This window comes from Idiotropiscis lumnitzeri, chromosome 7, assembly GCF_059441095.1.
Source record: "Idiotropiscis lumnitzeri isolate Australia: NSW breed Sydney's pygmy pipehorse chromosome 7, RoL_Ilum_1.0, whole genome shotgun sequence".
In the NCBI taxonomy this organism is placed as follows: domain Eukaryota; kingdom Metazoa; phylum Chordata; class Actinopteri; order Syngnathiformes; family Syngnathidae; genus Idiotropiscis; species Idiotropiscis lumnitzeri.
In genome coordinates, this window is record NC_142397.1 from 3,962,843 (window position 1) to 3,984,215 (window position 21,373).

At 43.7% G+C, this 21,373-nt stretch overlaps 2 protein-coding genes across 5 annotated transcripts; both read left to right on the top strand.

The window, feature by feature from the left end:
• The first annotated feature begins 439 nt into the window (after nucleotides 1-439).
• On the top strand, nucleotides 440-15,374 carry wdr81 (WD repeat domain 81). Its single transcript, XM_088300463.1, has 12 exons — nucleotides 440-728; nucleotides 1,588-2,052; nucleotides 2,950-6,473; nucleotides 6,799-6,906; nucleotides 6,998-7,197; nucleotides 7,282-7,463; nucleotides 8,127-8,292; nucleotides 8,619-8,784; nucleotides 8,864-9,661; nucleotides 10,785-10,930; nucleotides 11,040-11,222; nucleotides 14,049-15,374. The coding sequence occupies exons 2-12, from the start codon at nucleotides 1,691-1,693 to the stop codon at nucleotides 14,373-14,375; spliced, it is 6,162 nt and encodes a 2,053-aa protein (XP_088156589.1). The 5' UTR covers nucleotides 440-728; nucleotides 1,588-1,690; the 3' UTR covers nucleotides 14,376-15,374.
• Nucleotides 15,281-21,328, top strand: serpinf2b (serpin peptidase inhibitor, clade F (alpha-2 antiplasmin, pigment epithelium derived factor), member 2b). Of its 4 annotated transcripts, none has more exons than XM_088300465.1 (10): nucleotides 15,281-15,353; nucleotides 16,268-16,348; nucleotides 16,422-16,492; nucleotides 16,569-16,637; nucleotides 16,964-17,240; nucleotides 17,926-18,069; nucleotides 18,149-18,337; nucleotides 18,406-18,548; nucleotides 19,941-20,145; nucleotides 20,249-21,328. In XM_088300465.1, exons 3-10 carry the CDS (start codon nucleotides 16,439-16,441, stop codon nucleotides 20,599-20,601), a joined length of 1,434 nt encoding a protein of 477 aa, XP_088156591.1. In that variant the 5' UTR covers nucleotides 15,281-15,353; nucleotides 16,268-16,348; nucleotides 16,422-16,438; the 3' UTR covers nucleotides 20,602-21,328. The 4 variants fall into 4 exon arrangements, with proteins under 4 accessions (XP_088156591.1, XP_088156590.1, XP_088156592.1 ...); XM_088300464.1 differs by lacking the exon at nucleotides 15,281-15,353 and adding an exon at nucleotides 15,527-15,992; XM_088300466.1 differs by lacking the exons at nucleotides 15,281-15,353; nucleotides 16,268-16,348 and adding an exon at nucleotides 15,527-15,992 and having other exon boundaries at nucleotides 16,408-16,492.
• The last annotated feature ends 45 nt before the right edge of the window (nucleotides 21,329-21,373 follow it).

The window sequence follows — 21,373 nt, forward strand, 5'->3', positions numbered from 1 at the left end:
GTAATACTACGACGGTTGTGCAGGTGATGCAGATAATCGTTGCAACATTTTTAAGTGTCCAGTAGCAGTTCATGTTGGCTACACTGATCCATGCAGTAATAATAATAATAGTAGTAATAATGCTCCACAGGTGTGTGGCGTAGTACCACTAAAGAGTAAAGAAGCTGTCTCTTCGTTGCTTAGCGCACCTTCGTCACACGAGTGAGTCAAGAATGAATGCCCCCTTGCTACAACAGACAGCACGGAACCATTCAACTTATTTCCAAAATAGTCAATATAGATTACGGATATGACTGGTAAATTTTCCATCATTTTGTTTTACACATCACTGTAGTCCTACAAACCGCATCAAAAGAAGCACCGTTAAGTTTAGCGGGGTTTTTTTCTTGAGCATGGTCAAAATGTAGCCACTCACTGATCTTACTAATCACGTGAGTCACATGACACAAGCCTGGTGTAGTGTCACGTGACAGGCCTCTTCCCCAAACATGGCTCCCACCTCGCGTTCAGCAGGAACGCCGACAAGTTGGACGCTGTTTGGTTGCTGAGACGCATCTCGTTACAACCGCAGACGTAGTGGACACCCATCACCCTTCTCGCCTGGCCTCGTTTTTGGGACTCACCTGTCATAGCGGGTACACGATGACGGAGTTTGAGACTTGGTGCTGGTAGCTTGACGCTAGCTGGCGCGTTCGGCAAAACCGTTAAGAATTCCAAACTTCTCCCAGGTGAGCCGAACATTTATAACTTGTCATGTTTTTTTTGGCTTAGTACATTAAAATGCGTGATACATTTAATGCCCAATTCGAGCTTCTGGTTTGTAAGAATTAAACGACACGTTTGTGTTAACGCGCTCCAAGCTCAAGGCTGCTTTTAGCTTTTGTAAATAAATGAACGCGTTTTAAAAAGCGCTGTCGTGTTTATTAATTGACGCCCTTTATCGACCTTTCGTTTGTGTTTGGGTTACACAGTCAAAGTAAAAGTAAGGAAGTCATTTCAATGTTTTAACCCCGAATTTGCACATGGTCTATGTTGCGCATTTAGTTGTTTGAGTTAGTTTGCATAATTTAAATGTATTATTGTATTGGGCGATTTGGCATTAAAACGTCAGATTTGTTTTCGATGAAATTCTATTTTGCATTTGTGTAGGTTCCCCTTTGCTTCTAGAAAACGCAAATTACATTTTCTAATAAAGTTTTATTTATTTCCACCTTCTGGCATTTGCTTGATTTCTCTGTCCAAAACAACCAATATAACCAAACTTTTTAACAATAAAGAATGTGAATTTGATACTTAATAAATTAGCATTTAAAATGTCCAAGAATATACTGCCATAAAATGAACCATCAATTTGATAATAAATATCTTTGCTTTAAATTGATTAAAAAAAGGGAGCTCCCATGGTCATGAATATGTCTTAGAGTTAAATTAAAGCTGAAACAAGTAATAAAATTCAAGTGTATGTTTATGGCGCATCATGTGAGCTCACTCTTAAGTGTCATGTACTGTAATCATGCAGCTACTGTTGTATGACTCTTGTAACACTGCTACCACCTCCTTCTGTGTTGTTTTTCCTTATCTTCTCAGGACATGTGTGAGAAGCTTTTAAATGTGCCCTTGTGGTTGAAGACACCTTCCTTTGTCTACATGTGAGCGTAGTCGGACACTTGGCTGCTCTGAGCACATCACAATGGATTGGCTGGTGTGCGCCGTGGAAAAAGATCTGGGGATCGACCGGCGGCAGCTGGGCGCGGGGCCGCGTCGCCAGGAGCTTGTCGCCCTGGTGCCCGTGCGCTGGCTGGCGGCCCTCCGGGAGAGGAAGCTTGTGCGTTTTGTCCGCCTGGAAAGTATCAGTGAGGCGGAAATTTGCGCATACCTTCAGTGTTCTCAGGCTAAGCTGCCACCTGGCTGGACACGGGTGTGCGTGCAGGGTTTGAGGAAAAGCAAGCTCAGTTACAGGCTGGTTAAAGACCCGTGTCTTCAACTGAATGACTCATCAACAAAGGAGTCCTACGTTAGCACCATGCAGCACGTGTCGCTGCATAATGTCAGGTACTGAACACCAGTGACGTCACAGCATGTGAAGCTCATGTTGTTTGTGGTTTTGTGTCAGCTCACGCTAACCAGGAAGCGCTACTTCTGAAATAGAATATTGTGCAATTCCTCACGTACAGCTTACTTGTCTATTATTGTAACATCCCAGTTTGATTATTTTGATGAATATTGTGTTTGTGGAATATGATTTAAGCAGCAAAATCCCTCTTCTCCCCATTTTGGGGCGGTGGCCATTTTGCGACTTGCTTTTTCTTGATTTTGCTGCTTAATCCATATTCCACAAACACGATATTCATCAGAATTCTGTGTTTAGACTAGTGCGAGCACATTGAACACATTGTAAGGAAAAATAGTAATTTACTTCCTTATTATTTTTTTTTTACATTTTGAAATACTGATAATTTTTATTAGCATGTCAGACAACAATGTGCGACAAGGACAATTTAAATGAATTAAGGTGACGGACTAATTTTCATCCAGCTCATTCATATGTTGTTGCTGCTTCCTCCTCAAGCCATAATTAAAGTTTAAATTAGCAAATAATTAATATAAAATTCTGAACATCCTTGTATGAGTGGTAAATGTGATTTAAAATTTTTTTTTTTTTCAAAAACACGAAGGCTTCCTCTCTGATCCACAATTTGAGGAAATGTGCTCAAATACCTTATTAAATTTAATACCCTTCTGACGTTGTCAAATTAAATGGAGCATTATTTTTGCGTAGGTAGACATTTACTTGTATTAATCAAAATATGTCATTCGTGTTAGGGACTCAAATACCTTTTTTTTTGTGGTGTTGTTTTTGTTGACATAAATGTCATTCCAAATTGAGCCAAATGTTAACACTCGTTCTGGACAAAGCATACCTCAATAACTTTGATTATTTTCTTTCAGGAACCTGTGGCGTGAAGCTCACTCCAGACTTGTGCAGCCGTATGCCGGAGCAAGCGAGCAGATGCATGTCATGGCCGTGGACGCAATTCGACACGCCCTTCAAAAGCTCTTCAACTCTGCATTCATCTCATGTGAAAAAGTGTCACCGTCTCTCTCTCCAGCCAAAGAAAAGGAGAATTTCTTGCCGTCGGCCATGTCCACTTCTTCTAAGCCAAAATCGGACCGTTCGTGTCCCAATGTTCTATCAGCCGAATGTCTGCTGGAGACAGCGGAGATGCTCTATGTGGTTCTACCTTACACGCAGTATTCCCTCCATGACATTGTGTCCTTCAGCCCAGCCAAGCTAGCCAATAGTCACGCCAAAGTGTTGTTCATTCTCTACCAGTTGCTGACAGCCATGCAGGCGTGCCATGCTGCAGGGCTGTCCTGCGGCGACCTCTCCCTGCTGGACATAGCTGTGGACGAGCAGCTTTGCAGCCGACTGAAGATCAACCTCGCTCATTACGAGGAACTGGAGTCTCCAAGTGGTGATGGTCCTGCAAGGCTGGTACCCAAAAGTGCCCCACTAAGAGTCGGTGACATTTCAAGCCAGGAGAACAAAACCCTTTGCAAGGACTGCTTTGATGAGTTAAAAACTTTAGTTCTTGACTGGGTCCATGGACGGGTAAGCAACTTTTGCTACTTGATGGAGCTCAACAGGTTGGCAGGGCGACGAAAGGGAGACCCAAATTACCACCCGGTGCTGCCGTGGGTGGTGGATTTCACAGTGCCATTTGGAAAATTCCGGGACCTCCGGAGATCCAAGTTCAGGCTCAACAAGGGGGATAAGCAGCTGGACTTCACCTATGAGATGACCAAAGAAGCATTAGCGGCTGCAGTGGGCAGCAGCATAGGGGGAGTGGGTGTTGGGGGAGACTTGTGTGGATCGGTCAGTGCCAGTGGGGTCGGACAGGCGGACCACCTCCACGTACCTCATCACGTGTCTGATGTTCTCTCAGACATTACATACTATGTCTACAAAGCCCGGCAGACACCCAAATGGGTGCTGTGTAGCCACGTGAGATCCCAGTGGGAGCCTAACGAATACCCCTCCAGTATGGAGCGCATGCAGAGCTGGACCCCCGACGAGTGCATTCCAGAGTTCTACACGGACCCTTCTATTTTCCGCTCAATACACCCTGACATGCCAGACCTGGATGTGCCTTCCTGGTGCAAGTCCTGCGAGGAGTTTATCGAGGTCCATCGACGCCTCCTGGAGAGCCGGGAGGTGTCTCAGAACCTGCACCACTGGATAGACCTAAATTTCGGCTTCAAGTTGTCGGGCATAGATGCCGTCAAAGCTAAGAACGTCTGCTTGCACCTTGTGGACAACCACACCCATCTGACCACCTATGGTGTGGTCCAGTTGTTTGACCAGCCTCACCCGCCCCGCTTATCCGCTTCCCAGTATTCCCCGGCAGAACCTCCACTCGTGGGCCTCGCCGCCCTTGACGTGCCTTCTTTACACATGCCGCAAATTGACATGGCGGCCGACTCTGTGGACGGAATGGTGCCAGAGTCCACTGGGTGTGAGTCCAGTGGCTGGACCATGGTAGACCGAGATGAAGAGCTTGAACAAGCTACTGAAGCTCTGGACTCGTTATTGTCTACAAGCTCATCTAACTCTGCCACTGGGTCTGTTCCTCTGCCAAGTATTAATCCAACAGGAGGGAAGATCGGGGATGCAGCGCTTATATCCCACTCTCCGACTTCCTTCTCTGGTGATTTCACAAGCGCTCTAGGGCCTGCTTTACGCAGTGCTGTTCTCCAAAGAGGTGGGCCAGTCATCAAAAAGCACATGGAGGGAAGCGTGACTACCACCAATTCAGAGGACATCAAAATCCTTCTCCCTGAGGGCTTCAACCCACTGCAGCCTTTAGAAGAGCTGGAGAAGTTGAATAATTTCCTGGTAAAGAGTCTGCACGCTGAAGTTTTGCATCCGGAAGGAGCCTCGGAATGTGAGCTTGGAATGATGGAAACGCCGCTGTCTCTCACGAGGCTCTACGAACGGGATATGCAGGCCCTTGGCATCCTCATTGCCGAGATGTTTTACTCCTCAAAAGTCAGAGGCCTGAAACCGGGTGCGCCCCTCAGACAACGTTTCTATGCCGTTTTGAAAATGTGTGCTCTCGGCTTCCGGGATATCCCTCTTTCTTTGCATCATGCGCTTGAAAAACTTCTGCCAATAGTGAACCACTCTGGAGAAGCACTTCAGTGTCAACGGCTGCTTCTGTTTAACTATGATCCTATTTATAACGGCCTTCCCCCTCCAACCCCCTCCCAGTTACTGAACACATTCATTACTCCGTTTCCTTTCCCGTCCTACTTCTCAGCACTGCATTGCTTTATCTTCTCCTACCATGCCAAGATGGAGTCTGTATGTAGCCTTCAAGGAAGGGACGTAGTCTTCCAATTGTGGCAACAGTTAGAAACACTTCTGCGAGGCAACATCACGGCCGAAGGCCTTGAGATTCTTTTGCCTTTCATCTTGGCCCTCATGCTTGAAGAGTCCACTGCCGTCTACGCTGCTTGGTACTTGTTCGAACCCATCGCGAGGGTCCTGGGCCCCAGAAATGCAAACAAGTACCTTTTAAAGCCACTTGTCAATGTCTTCGAGAACCCTCATTGCCTACGGGGACGTTTCTATCTCTACACTGATTGTTTTGTCCTACAACTGATTGTGAGGCTCGGCCTTCAGGCCTTCTTGTCCAACCTGCTCCCACATGTCCTGCTGGTCCTCACCGGCTTTGAAAGCTGGACGTCTGGTTCTGCCGGAGAAGCTTGCAAAGGGATGCGGAGTGCTACTTGTAATCTGGGAGAGGAGGAAGAGGAGGGCTTTCAGGCTGGTGATGTGCGCTCCTCATCTGGATCTGTCAGTGGTAACATGGGTAGTGGCAGCGGGGCGAGCGGTGGTGTCGGGGACACCGGGTTGGTGGACTACTCCTCGGGCATCAGTCTCAGCGACCAGGTATTTCTCACCGAGGCTGAAGACTTTCAGAATGAATTTTATGTTAACAGCACAGGGGGAGAAAACACAAAACAGGTGGAGCCGAATTCTGGTGTCAAGGACCAGGACCACGAGTCGTTGAGCATGGGCAAGCTTAGCGACAAAAGCAGCGCAAGTGAACTCTCATCAGGCGACGGCGACTCCATGCGGGATCGAGCCAGTCTTAAGTCAGCCGACAGCAGTCAGGACCTCAAGCAAGCCAGCGAGGGAGAGGAGGGAGCAGAGCTGGATGAGGAGGAGGCGAGGGTGGCTAACGATTATAAAGTGGTGGCAGATGACCTTTCAACCCCCAAGATGCACCTCTCTTTCTCTGGTTGCACAGAAGTTTCGGACGCTACTATTGCCACGCTTGAGAGTGAGTTTGTGAACGGAATGATACTGGAAGAAACTGAGAAAGGGATTATGGGGGAGCAGGAGGAAGAGTTGGACCAGGATCCATCGGAGGAATCGCAGGCGAAGGAGCAAAAAATTCTTCTTGGTGAGCCTGCGAGCTTGTGATGATGATGTTTATTCAAAGGCCACGTTTTAAAGGGCACGTCGAGTCAAAAAAGATTATATCAGTGATGTTTTGTATGTGGCCCTACTAGTCTAAAGACACATTCAGATTTTTTTTTTTGTATAATGTGAATGAAGCAAAAACAATTCACCCATTTTTATCCATCTTTAAGGGCGGCCATTTTGCCTTGCACAAGCACTTGCCATCGACAGAAAATTACAGACTAGTGGGGCCGTACAGAAAATATTATTAAGATAATTTTTGACTTGACTTGACTTCCCCTCTAAAGAAAAATCTCTTCACACAGATACAGTCTGCAAAACTATTCGGTGGCTCTCAGCTAAACTTGGACCGACAGTAACTTCTCGATGTGTGGCCAGGAACCTGCTGCGATTACTCACAAATTGTTACATCGGTACGTAGTCATAAATAGCATTCCATAAGCTTGAACAAGTATCAGTATCCAAGCATGCCTCCCTTTTTTAACTTTTACGCTCTGCCCACAGGCCCTGAAAGTCATCATTTCATTACTCCCGGACCCGAAGAGAGCACTTTGGAGAGTGTGGGAATGGGCAGCGTTTATGAGAAGCGACCCGTGGTGGGCGACCAGACTGCCGCATCTGTGCTGGACTGTCTCATTTACATCGCTCAGCTGTACGGTGAACCTGTGCTCACCTATCAGTACCTGCCATACATTGGATACCTGGTAAAATCCTGCTACGAAACAGATTTAGTCAAACACTCACTTTGTAGCACATCCTATAAAAGCATCTTTGCAAAATGCCCGCAGGTTTCTCCGCCGTCCTCGCAGCGGCTCAACACGCGCAAGGAGGCCAGCTTGCTGGGAGCTGTTGCACTTACCCAGAAAATCGTGGTTTTTCTCTCTGATACCACGTTAATGGACATGCTCATGAAAATTAATCGGGACGTGCTGCTGCCACTCCTCGAACTGCTCACCAGCCCCCACATGGGGTAAGAAACTCTTTAAATCAGGGATCCTTGATCCCTTGCGGTAGGTGAATTTCTGTGACGTAGAAGGGACTTTTTGAGGGGGAGGGGGGTTCACCTCTATTAAGCCATTATGAACTCCCTCTATGTGGTTTCTACGATTAAAAAGATCTGTTAACTTAATAAATGGAACTCAAGAACCATTATCGGCGCTCACGTTCATTTCTGAATGCAGCCTATAATCAGGTTGTGCTTTAACTGTTTACTTTTCTTGCACTGTTTGTCATACTGGACTCTGATACTCCATTTTTGGGTTCTCTCTGAATAACCAACTAGTATATTCGAACAATTTTCTGAACGGTCTGAGTGAAGCAGTTCTCTCGGTGCGTATTTCCTAACACGCGATAAGAGACTGGGCATTTTGGGGGTGACGGTCTGTCGTGGTTAAGGTTTTTAGAGAAGTAATTCCCCCTTAAAAAAAATGACTGGTCCGATTGAGATGGAAGGAAAAATAGCAATAAAAGCACAAAATACCAAGGTAAACCCGCAATAGATGACAAATGAAAATCCAGAGATGAACTAAATCCACAATGACCCAACCGCAAACCAGTAATGAATCACTGAAACGTTATTTTTCAATTTTTTTTATTTACCTGTCCCTGGTTGTGCACCTCCTGCTGTGCCCAGGTTCCCCAGTGGAGGGCAGACGCGGACCGTGGTGTGTCTCAAGACACTCAGCCTGATGGCGCTCATCTGCCTGCGTATTGGGAGGGAGATGGTGCAGCAGCACATGGCTGACACGCTGCGCCGGTTCTTTGCCGTTTTCTCCCTGCTGCACTGTCTGCGGCCTCAGGTACTCTTGCATTTGTAATTCGCAGCAACTGACGACTGTCTCGTCGAGTTTATTTCCAGAACGCTTTCAGCAGGTGGGCCCTTTGCGGCTGACTTTAGAAGAAACAATTGGCACACAAGCAGAGAACATGGCTACAAATAGAAACAGGAGACAGGAACTTGGAATACGAGTACCTGACAAGGAAGGAGTAGGAAATACAGAATGTATTTCGGAGGTTGTGCCACACGAGACATTTGTTCTTATTGTGGCAAATTAAAAAGTTTCTCCTTGTAGTTCTCCTCATATCTGTTTGGTAATGTGATGTGACTCGTTCCTCCACACTACAGATGGAAAGTGCGCCCCGTAGAGTTGTGGGAGAGGTCACGGTGGTGGATGTTTGCACACCTGAAGAGTCCACTGCGACTTATGAATTGTCTGTCTTGGAGGAACTGCAGTCGGTGTTTAGCACAGAGATGGCGCATGCCTCATACATCCCATTTTACTGCCTCATTGGTAAGGAATGCCTCATTTTAGCAGTAGATTTGGAAAATGTGCTGTTTGCATTCATAAGTGTGCGTTCTGGGTTCTATAGGTGATCTGGCAATCCGCAAACTGGTTCCTAACCACGAGCTGGTCTGGCAGTTGGCCTCCTCGTACCATCAAAGCGTAAGTCAAGCAGCGTCAAGAGTGGACATGCCTCCATCGTCCTCTTCTGCTTTCAGCAGGCTGGCAGGTTGCAGCCCCTTCCCCTCTCCTTCGATCAGTTCCACCCCGCTCGGAGACCCCCTCCCCGAGTCCGGAACGTTTGGGAGCCATCTGGTAGGAAACCGAATCCAAGTGTCCAGGGACACCTACTATGGTGGGAGCCCTAACATGAGTTTGGCCAGCTCTTGGGGTCGCTCCAACCATACCACCGCCATTAGCACCACCCACTCCACTGTCACAACTCCGTCCATTGGTGCAGCCCCTTTCTCATCATCCTGGATGACCGGACCCCCTCCGGAAGACAGCGCCCTGAAACAGGAGCTGGCTCGTAGCGGACGCTCCTTGCAGGGCAACTGGCTGGCCTACTGGCAGTACGAAATTGGCCTCAACCAGCAAGATCCACATTTTCACTTTCACCAGATACGTCTGCAGAGCTTCCTGGGTCACTCTGGCGCCACCAAGTGTTTGGCACCGCTGGCAGGGGAGGATTACTTCCTCTCTGGGGGTAAAGATAAGACCGTGAAGCTGTGGCCACTATATAACCGTGGTGACGGCACACAGGAAGTGGAGCCCCGGCTAACGTATACGGACCACAGGAAGTCTGTGTTCTATGTTGGACAACTGGAAGCTTCACAGGAGGTGGTTAGCTGCGATGGCACGGTGCACCTTTGGGACCAGTATACAGGTGAGGGATGCGTCATCGCGTGCTCAGGCAAATTGGGGGGGATAGGGGGGGTCCTCAGTTACGACCACCACGACATAAAACAATTAGAGGTTAAGGAAAGTTCGCTGCGACAAAAATGCCTGCTCAGTTACTGGCCTATTTGCTGTTTTTCATCTTGTTTTAATAAATATGGCAAAGAAACTTTAAAAAAAAAAATCCAGATACTACTTATCGGTCTGTCAATCAAAACTGAACTTGAGGTGTATTTCTTATTCCTACCTCATTAACTTGTCAGTTGTAGCTGACGTAGCGTACAGTAAGTATTCCCACCTACGGACCTCTGTCAAACGGAAATTCCCTCACCCGGAAAAAAAATGTATGCATTATATTTTATACTACTATATTACATTAAAAATCAATTCCACAGAACGGAAATTCCAATATCCGGAACCCGGAAGCCGTAGCGAAGCCAGCAGTAGCACAAACTCAAGCAGTTCCTGCTCCATTTAACCGAAAAAACTTTGACCGCTCCGCCATGATCGTTTGGTAATGACTGCGGAAGAGCGAGTGAAATGCATCCGATTAAGCGAAGCAAGATAGAAAGTAAAAAAAAAAAACAAGGAATCGATTCTGGCTCAGTGTGATTCCAGTAGTTTACCTGCTCAATGGAAATATCTTGCCGCTTGACGGATCAAGCAAATGAACGTGTCCTGGAATGCATTAACAGTTATCATGTTCAATGTTTTCTCTAACTGAGCCGCTATTTAGAAAGAAGGCAAGCTCAATAGCGCCATCTATGGGCATAGAGGACTTTGAAGCATCCCACGGCTGGCTTCAAAAGTTGCACGACATCTGAGCAATGCCGTCTTGTGTGGTGAGGGAGGGAATGTAAAGTTAGAGAGTGCGTGAGTGGAAGAAAAAGCTTTTAAAAAAAAAAAAAGACGTATTATACCTGCACGTTCCTACAGGACATGTACCTTAGTCGTTTCCCATATAAGGAAATTCTGGACAATGCAAATATGAGTCCGTACTAGAGAATACATACTGTATATGAAGGCATGAATATTTTAAAACGAAAGTGTTTCTTAGTTTTTTTGGTTTTGTTTTTTTTTAAGCAAGGAAATACTATTTTCTCGTATCCTAGGGAGGCAGATCCGCTCATATGAAGCAGTGGATGGGAAGAATCCAATTACAGCCGTCACCACCATGCCCGCGCCACACTGCAGCGTCGTATTCGGAAGCGCAGATTCCGTCCTCCGCTTCATTGATCCTCGCAAGCCGGGACTGCAGGTACTAAATTGTCTGCACAAATGCATCCCCCTGCGACCGACATCCTCACAGTACTTGACTAAACGTCTGCCATCCGACAGTGACAAATCTTCACTCTGTGTCCTCTCAGCATGAATTTCGGCTGGCGTACAACAACATAAGCGCCGGGCTCATCCGATACATGGCTGTTAGCCCGACAGGACGGACCATAGCGGCAGGGTTCTCATCCGGCTTCATCGTCCTGCTTGATGCGCGCACGGGCCTGGTACTGAGAGGCTGGCATGCACACGAAGGAGATATCCTTCAAATGAAGGTATGATAAGTGTGCGTGTGTGTGTCAGCATGACAAATTCAAACAACAAATGTATACATTAATTCCCGGCAATGTGCAAATTCACTTGTCTTTTCTCTCTCTCTCTCTCTTTTTTTTTTAAACTATCCTCAGCTGTAAACTAAAAAAACTCACCTATTTGCTGTTTTTGTGTGTTGTCTTATACCACTCAACGTTGGCACCTGAACCCTTTTTAAATAGGAATTGGTCTGAAGGAAGTCAGGAGTCTTAGCGGTGTGTTCGTGTCAATTCAATACAATACATCTTTATGTTCACCAAATTGAATCTTGATCAGTGCAATTGGATTCAGGGTCTGAATTTTCCAAATGTTTCCAAGAGGAGGTTGTTTGTCCGGAACCGATCAAAAGAAACCACTTGGATCCAAAATGGCTGGCTTGCTCTGTCTTTTAAGGCATCACATCTTGATTCTGTTTTTTTGTAAGTTGTCTTATGATAGGCTAGCCTACCAAATTTCATCTTTCTAAGATAAAGGGGCCTCAGGGGTTGAATTTTCCAAAACGATCTTGGTGGAGTTGGCCTTTGAAGGACTCCTGGAAATATATTTTTATGCCTCCAAATTGCAGCCTTTAAAAATTTCATTTTACGACACTGCAATGTCGATTTTGAATGCTAGTGCACAACTGACTCTAGAGGGCCAAAAACTATTCTAAGACAGTTACCAATTTTAACATTGTAAATGTGCAATATTGTTCCACTCCTGTCCTGAAGATGGCGCTAATATGTAATAGATTTAGAAGGCGGGGGGCAAAAGGCAACAGCCTTTCGCACATAATTTAGTCTCCATTGAACTTGACAGGAAGTCAGAATTTTTTAACAAAACTTATACAGGCAAACCAAAGACCTCTTGATTGTGGCTGATGTGCTCGCGAGTTTCCCTAAATTATAACCAGAGTCCTTGAGCTATCATGACTTTGTGACATAAAGGTGGGAATACATGCAAATGTAGTAGCATTTGTGCATCATTTTCTCAGAAAGTGAATGGAAAATAAACTAAAAAATTGCTACCTGTTAAAAAAAAAGGACTTTTGAGCATCTTCGATAGGATAACGTTATCGAGCTACAAGGTTCCAGTTGGTGTCGTAGGTCACTGACCACCAAACATGACATTAGTTTGTAATCGTTTGGTATCATTCACCTTACTGTGTTTATTATAGGGATTTTAAATCAATTTTTGAAAAGTGACTTAGACACGTTACATAGTCTATATGGGAAATGACAAAACAAAATCACAAGTTGTTCTTTTCAGCTATTGATAAAAACCCGATGTGCCACTTTTTTTCTGGAGTGAATGTGTGTTTTTGCAACTCCATTCTCTGAATATGTCTGGAGCTGTTTGAACAAAGCGTGGGCTGGTGGACCTCAGGTCACACCGCTTGCCATGGATTTGGGCAAAACAGTCCAAATAAGGCAGGCACCAAAAAAATAGAAATGTTTAAAATACATGCATGATTGCTTTGACCTTTTTGTACAAATGCCATGAACAGGATTATTAGTTCCCATCCTCACCTAGTACATAAAGTGATTTTGTGTAAACGGGTTACGGCATTGGCGTGCACATAATTATGTACAACGGTACCTCCAAAGTCGAACGATTTTCAATTTGGAGTTCAAATAAAGCTTCCTGGTAAAATATGCTTAACTAGTCCAACAAAACCTCAGTGTTGCTTTCCTGTGTATTGTATAGTTTAGTTATTTTTTGTGATGTCCCCACAGAGGTTAGAGCAATGATGGAAAAGGGGGATGGAATTTTTTGCGACATAGGCAAAAAACTGTATTAAAACTTTAGTTGACAGTGCCCGCTACAAACATCTTCTATAATGTACTGTCATTTGTCTTCAAAGGGTACCTGCATTTTATTTCATTTTAATTTTGTTTCTTGATGGTTAATCTATCTTCATTTTTTTTACCACATTGCATCAGATGTGTTGATGTGGGTGGTTCATCTGCTAGCTTTTATTTTGACAGGGTTGCAGCTTGCGGATGCGGGGAGGGTGGGCGAATGTTGTACCCAGCCAATCTGCTGTCAACAGACCAAAAGGATGAGCAAACTTTATTTAACCCCAGATTGGGTCAAGGATTGTGCCTGTGCTTTTAAAGGCCCCGGTTTATGCAAATATGGACACAGGTTACTCATTAGAAGGAGCACGGCGACTACCATTGGCACCCACGGACTTGTGTTAAGTTATAGAAGCACACACGCGCCCTACTTGATTGGCGTCAGAACACTGCATGGTGAACATTTTGTATTTTTGCGTTCTGTTTCAAATTTAGATACTGATGACACGGGGCCACATGGTTTTGAATTGAGGGGGAAAAAAAAAGGTTTGAGTCATTTTATTGGAAGCAAGTTGCACAATAGGCAGACATTGTGAGGAGATACACAGATCGCTCTCTAACCATTGGAGCTTTTTCCTCATGGTAAAAATAAGAGTTCATGGTAAATATAGAATTTTGAGAAATATAAAAAAAAAAATAACCTGACCTGTTAAATTCAACTGAAAAATATACTTGTTAGGAGGGTTGCGTTAAAAATACAGTTATAATAACATAAATGACAAAAAAACAAAACAAGCAGTGCAGCTAAGAGAAATGGTATGAAATAAAGAAAATGGATTGTTGGGACAAAATTTTGGTTGTAAATGCAGGTTCGTGCGTCTGATAGTGTTTCAGACTTTCTGGTCCACTACCAGAATTCAGCAAACCGGCACAAGGGAGAAACACTTGACACTCTCCTGACTTGTCCTGAAAGTCGTTAGATGACTTTTGATCGTATGTTTCACCCTCCAGGCGGCCGAAGGGAACTTGATCATCAGCTCGTCCACCGACTACACCCTCGCCGTGTGGAAAGACCTGGAACACAAGCCCCTCCGGCTGTACAAGTTGCAGTCGGACCCCGTTCACGCCTTGGACTTGTACGGCTCCGAGATCGTGACGGGCACCATGGCCAACAAGGTCGGCGTGTACTCGGTGGCGGACATCTCGCTGAGCCCCGTCAGCAGCACCAAGCTGAGCACCGAGAACTTCCGCGGCACGCTCACCAGCCTGGCCGTGCTGCCCACTAAGCGGCTCCTGTTGCTGGGCTCGGACAATGGCGCCATCCGCTTACTGGCTTGATTGTCACTGACCGACTTGAACAAGCAGCACTCTATTGAAAATGTTCTCACGTAGTAAGTGTTTTCTAAAAACATTTTGCGGCATCCAATGATTCTATCTCGACTATTTTTGGACCTGGTCTGTGATTGTGTTCCAACACAGACTTTCTCAGGGACCACTTCTTTGGTTCTCTTTCCAAAGGGGGTGGGCAACCAAAAGCTCGTGGGCCATACGTGGCCTGTGAGAACACTGGATGCAGTTCTAAATACAATACAGTATAGCCTCAGAGGAACTATTATTAAAAAAAAAAAAAGCCCCAAAACATTTAATCCACAAATTTTTAATAGATATTAAATTATACACACTTATTCCACCATGTTTTTGTCATGCATTTATTATGGCTGGCCCACCACTGAACTCGACACACCAACACCAAAAAAGGCGGCATTTTTACTTACCGTTTACCTGTGTCCAATGCACTAACTAAACTATGCAGTATTTCTAGTTCAAATCCAGATTTTGTGTTTGACATTTTTTTTTCCGTCTCGTGTTAAAGTCAAAACAAAAAAAAGTGTCGGCTGCCTCGCATCAACATTTGCATTTTAATCCTCTAATAAAAGATTTTCTTGTAATTGTTTTCTGAACAGTATTGACCATATCCATGGTCGGAGTCAACGCCAAGATTTTGTACTTAAACCTTTTTTACGAAATGGCGTAAATCATTCATTAAAGGTCAATCGTTGTACAGAAAAATGCACTCTTAAAACGCAGGCTTGGTTTCACTTCAAATGGCTTTGGACGTTACTTTGTATGCTTCTGCTGTCCATTGTATTTTTCTAATCTCAAATCCTCTGACACGTCAGTGTGACTTTTTTTTTTTTCCCTGACTCCCACTGAAGCTCAATAATCATGATTTGACCCAGTGGGGTGTTTTATAACCTTGCGTTTGTAGTCTCATTCCGATCAAGAGGTCCGTAGTAACACTTATTCATCATTAAGGTAAATAAAAACATGTCTCAATGTGCTTTATTTATTTATTAATTTTTTTAAATATATATTTTGTGTGTGTGTGTACATGAATGTGTAGGTGCTGTCCGGTATTTCCACCCCTGGCCTGTTTGTAGAGGAGCGTCATGTTTTCTTATATTAGTACTTAAATCGGACTTATAATTGAGACGCGGTGGACAAAGCCATTTAAAAAATTTTTTGTAAACTTTACAGAGTGACTCATTATTTCTGGGAAAAATCCAATGTGATTCAACACTTTTCTTTATTCCACGCCCCAAAAATGGCTGCAATTTTTTTTTTTTTCATTATGTCAGTCGAGCTGTCACATTTCCCAGCAGTAAACGAAAGCATTGTACAGCATATATGATTTGTAGATGTGTCAATTATGTCTGATGCTTTGATATTTAACAGTGCATGAGTTTTGGAGTGCTGCATTTACAAATAGTGGCTTCAATGAGGCCCCGATCAATGGGGGTTGATCTTTAACCGTTTGCCGTGCAATAGCCAATCTTTGACTCTCAGGAATTCTGCCATCAGCACTCACTTTGTCGCGCCTTTTTTTGGACAAGACGCCAGATTTTTTTTTTTTTTTTTTTTTTAAAACCTTTTTTGTACTCATTTAAATTCAAGGTAAGATGACGATACTGAATATATCAATTTATGTTTCGTTTACTCCGCTTTTGTTGATCTTTGGCTCACATGAATGCAAGGCCATGGCTTGACTAACAGATCATCGAGCTAAACTACTGGATGCTTTCTAGCCTTTGGAGCATTTATTACAGCTAAAAAATAAAAATCACTCCCTGACATGTTTCTGTGAGGGTTAGGTAGCATTTGAAGGGATGCCATCTAGAGATTTTGAAATTTCAAGATCTCGCATTTGTTTTGTGATTCTGGTACTTTAGGTAACTTCCTGCGAAGAAGGGCGACTAAAAGTATATTTTTTATACCAGCAAGAAGAATTAACAAGAAAATCTACAAATAAGGTGATCTACTTTTGCCGTGTTGCAAGAAAATGTCAAATTCTGTGCCTTCTTCTCAAAAGTTGGTCTTTAACAGCTAGACCACCGTAGGACATGGACCTTCGTTTGACACTCCTCTTCATCTGTCTCTACAACCAAGGAGTGACTGTAAGCCAGCCACGTGGCACTCAAATTCAACATTTTTTTTCTATCATGAAATTATCACAATTTAATTTCTCAACAGAATGCTCAGGTGGCAAAAGAAGAGTCGACGCCAATGGTGCCTCTCATTCCCTTAATTCCTAGCCAAGAGGTCAGTGTTTTTATTTTTGGCCTCCTCAGTTTTCTATGGCTGTACAGTAATGAAGTAAAAAAAAAAAAAATGTACTCTAGTTTTTTTCACATAGATGTACTTGTGTATTTTTTGACAACTCTGGCCGACGTGGCACTGTGGGTGACTGGTTAGCGCGTTAGCCTCTGAGTTCAGAGGTGCAGGGTTCAATCACGGGGTCCAGCCTTTGCATGTGTCATCAAATAATTTATTGCGAGTCTTGTCTTCGGGTGCAAAGTACATTGAAGTCTTTGTGGCAGTACTTTTGACACCTGTGCTTAATTAACCTCCATAAAAATGCCTTCCAGCTAAACAAAAGCATGCCAGAGCCTAGCATGGCCAACTCCACCGCCGTTCCGCTTGTATCCATGGCGACAACAAGCGCAGCCGGCGAGGAGGACTCTTCGGAGGAGAACGAGGGCTGCGCGTCCATCGGCCGGAATCCCGAAGCCAGGGAGGCCATTGCCGCCGCCGTTCTGAAATTGGGCGTGCAGCTGCTGCAGAATGTCAAGACCACGCCCGAGCAGCCCAATGTCATCATCTCACCTTTCAGCATCGCCTTGGCTCTCTCCCAGCTCGCTCTAGGTAGGCTTACAGCAGCCTTACCGGTGGCATTTTTGAAACATTTGATTCATAGCGTATTCAAATTGGGGCTGCTAATAATGATTATTATAATAATTGATTCATCAATGAGACATTATTTCCATTCCCTTATTGACTACAAGTGCAATTCAAGCCACAAATGCACTTGAAGTGAATGAAGTTGGCAAGTTGACACACAAGCGATAGAAAGCGAGACCACCCGAGCTTTTCGTAAGGTCAGGGTTGTGATGCATCTAACTTGAAAAGTCATAGTATACAACTGCATGTATTTTACTTAAATCTGTGCACTTTTTATATAGGACCTGTTTTTAATTTGTGGATCGTTGTTTTTAAAATATTTTTATTGAGTTTTTACTACGAAGTACTTGCATTTTTTTTTTTATTTTACAACGCACACAAAAGTACACTAAACCAAAAAAATATTTACTGAAATTAATAGTGAATCCAATAAAAACTAATAAACATACTCTGAAAACGAATCAAAACTAACTAAAAATGTTTTTTAATCAAATTAAATAAAAACTAACTGAAATAAAAAAATGCCAAAATTTTCTAACCCTCGTAATTAGCTATCCAACTATCCATTCATCTGTCTGTCTTGACTGTACACACATGGACTTGTATGACATTCAGATTTCATAGCTCTGTCACGTGCTCTTCTTCCTAGGTGCTGTCAACGAGACTGAGGAGCTGCTGATGCAACATCTCCATGGCAACACTATCACATGCTACCACCATGCCGTCAATCACATCATGGGGCAGCTCCGAAGCAGTGACCTAAAAATCGCCACCCGCATCTTCCTGCGCCAAGGTCCTAAAAAAAAAAAAAAAAGTGTATTTTCGTCATATTCATGTTAGTTTTGAATGCAAATGTACACCTTTGGTTTTAGGATTTAAGCCAAAGGAGGACTTCCTCCAGGAATCCAAACGCTTGTATGAATCTGAGCCGGCCGTCCTGGAGAGCCTGAAGCAGCTCAATGACTACGTGGAAAACGCCACCAACGGCAAGATGAAGGACTTCCTCTCTGCGTTGCCGCCCAACATGCTGCTCATGCTCATCAACGCTGTCCACTTCAAAGGTGAGCCATCATCCCGGCCGACAAAGTGTTGCTTTTTAACTGTGACGTTGCCCCTGTTTTCGCCACAGGTGAATGGGAGGCTCGTTTCGACCCGCGCTTCACCACCATGGGTGCGTTCTTCCTGGACGACAAGCACATGGTCAACGTCGACGTCATGGAAAGTTCCAAACATCCTTTGAGTTTTCTTTTTGACAGTGAACTCGAGTCTCAGGTAAGAGGCTGTTCATTTGTGGGCAATTTTTTTTACATCCGGGGCCGAACGATTTATTGTTTCAGATGGAAATCGCCAATCTAGACAATGTGATTACCTAAGCTGAGTTTTATTTATTTATTTATTTGACAGTCCTCAAGAGTGACCCAGAATATGCCATGCAAACTGTTCAAGAAAAACAGCGTGTTGTTGTTGCCCATCCTCCTATTCTGGCAACTAAGCCAACTGATTATTTATAATATCAGCTATATTACACGTTTGCACTATTTTGAACTGTCAAATGCTGAGTTGGCAGTTTAGAAAGCGACACAATGATAGGTTTGAAAATTACACTATATCTTCTCTGTATCTATAGCATTGCTAAGGGGCTAAATTTATTTCATTTAAAAAGATTAAAAAAAGCAGACATGTTTACGTGAAAATGCAAAATGCGAAAAGCAGGTAGAAGAATAAATCTGATAACGATCTTTTAACAGAAAATATGAACTTTTTACGTGTAAATAACTCATTCGGCAATACTTACATTCATATTTGAGTTGATATCATCCTCCATCCATCTATTACATGATCTGCTTCTCCTCACGAGGGTTGTGGGCACGTTGGTGCCTATCCGAGCTGTCTTCGAGCAGTCGGTGGTGTACACCCTGGAAATGTTGACAGCCAATTGCAGTTATATCTTCATATATACTATTAATGTGAAGAGATTCAATTAACACCATTATATAACTTTTCACTCAGCCCTCAATCTCCATTTGAGGCAGTTTATATTATGATAAAAATATCAAAAACAATTGGAGTATAGTGAATTTGTACTGAGGCGTGATTTGAAGAAAATCGTCAGTCGAATCGAATTTTGCAATCACGGCTCAGACTCAGAAAACTGGTCAGCCTTAATTGGTTACTTGAGCCCTGAGGCACTGTGACGTCATTTTCCGTTATGTTTTTCATTTTTGATTTTACATGTGTTATTTTCATGTACATCATCATATTTTCAGAATTAACAAAAGTCAACTACATGTGGCAAAATGGCCACTCCCTGACATTAATAAAAGCGGGTTGCTTTTACTGTTTAATTCATGTTCCAGGAAAAAAAAAATCTGAATGCTGTGTTTAGACTAGTTTGGGTGCATAGAACTTTTTTGACTTGTCTTTTAAGAGATATTCTGATGTCATACGGTTTCTTTGCCCTGGCAATAACTTCTTAAATTGTTGCTCAAATGGCTATTTCAGTATTGTAGCCAGCAATTTAGCAAGTAAGATGACAGTAGTTGTCTTAGTGCTTGTTGGCCTGCCATAAAAATACCACATCTTTATCTCAGTCTCATCAGAAATAAATCTGCCTCCAACCCATCCATTTACATTTTTATGACATGTTTTCTTCTTCCTGTGCAGGTAGCAAGCTTCCCATTTGTGAAGGGGATGAGCTTTTTAGTAATCATGCCCATGTCCGGCCACGTGAACGTGTCCTCGCTTGCTCCCAAGCTGAATATTTCCAGCATTTACGCCCGTCTACCCAAGCAAAGAGTCGTTCACGTCAAAGTCCCCAAATTCAAGATGGAGTACGCGCAGGAACTGCAGGAGGCCTTCACGAAATTGGGTAAGCGACAAAGGGTGGGAGTCATAAAGGCAATCTTGGGTTTTGACCTCGAAGTTCCCAGAGAAGGTGAAAACAGCTCCGCTAATCTTGTCCTCTACGCTAGGCCTGGGAGACATATTTTCCAGCCCCAATCTGGCCGACATGGCCGACGGCCCGCTGCTGGTGTCCAGCATCCTGCACAAAGCCGCCATGGAGATCAACGAGGAGGGAGCGGAGGCTTCCGCAGCAACCACCGTCGTCATCTCCCGCTCATCCAATCCCGTGTTCTACCTGAGCCACCCATTCCTCTTTGCCCTCGTGGACGATAAAACGCAAGTGCCGATCTTCATGGGCGTTATCAACAACCCCAATCCCGGTGCACCGGTCTTGCCGAGAGGAGAATCCAAAAGCATGGATAAAGATGCGATGCAAAGCGATAAGAATCAAATGGGTGTGTTTGGAGGCCCTCCCAAGTAGCGACTATCACATGCACAGTTGCCATTTAGTAAAAAGAAATAAAAAAAAAAAAAACACACAAATAAGTAGAACGAGTGCATTGTGATTGTACAAAATGAGTGTACAATATGAGATGGCTCGATTTAAAATGTGGAAAAACGTCATTCCGTGTTTCATTTATTATGTATAAACATATCTGAGTAGAAAATGTTGCTATCGATTATCATTATTTTTTTTTCAAATTACAGAACAAAAAAAAAAACATCCATACCTCCCTCTTGAGTTTATTTCATGTCTAAATGTATAATATAGTGAATCGAATATAATCAGCCACTCTGTATAATTTTACACCTTGAATTACATGAAAAAAATACATGTGGTTGTTGATTTTCAATAATCTGTTCTTATTAAATTGCCATGTTGTGCGTGTGTGTGAATTAATTCAGTGTGATGTGAAAGATCATCCGGTGTGCTTTGGGAAATTAGATGTACTTTGGGTATCTGTCTATGCCAGCGACATATTTTGACTGGCAGAACAATTACATGCTCTTTTACTAAAAGAATACTTTAATAGTTTTGTGTCCATCTATACAAGCTTAGATCCAACACGAAGCAATTTAATGCAAGATTATCATTAAGTATAAACATTTCGTGGCATTTTTGTTGGTGATGCGCCGAGAGAGTTTTTCCATTGTAAAATATGTGCTTTGGCTCAATAAAAAACGGAAAACATTTGCTCTGGGATGCATTAGCGTCAGTCTGGCAATAACTATATTAAATGTTTGTAAAAACT

Excerpts from the sequence above, each read along its gene's own strand:
- wdr81 (XM_088300463.1), top strand. The coding sequence starts at position 1,691 with ATGGATTGGCTGGTGTGCGCCGTGGAAAAAGATCTGGGGATCGACCGG. Across the intron at positions 9,662-10,784 it reads CCTTTGGGACCAGTATACAG|GGAGGCAGATCCGCTCATAT; the intron begins GTGAGGGATGCG and ends CTCGTATCCTAG. Across the intron at positions 11,223-14,048 it reads GAGATATCCTTCAAATGAAG|GCGGCCGAAGGGAACTTGAT; the intron begins GTATGATAAGTG and ends TTCACCCTCCAG.
- serpinf2b (XM_088300465.1), top strand. The coding sequence starts at position 16,439 with ATGGACCTTCGTTTGACACTCCTCTTCATCTGTCTCTACAACCAAGGA. Across the intron at positions 17,241-17,925 it reads TCTCTCCCAGCTCGCTCTAG|GTGCTGTCAACGAGACTGAG; the intron begins GTAGGCTTACAG and ends TCTTCTTCCTAG. Across the intron at positions 20,146-20,248 it reads GGAGGCCTTCACGAAATTGG|GCCTGGGAGACATATTTTCC; the intron begins GTAAGCGACAAA and ends CCTCTACGCTAG.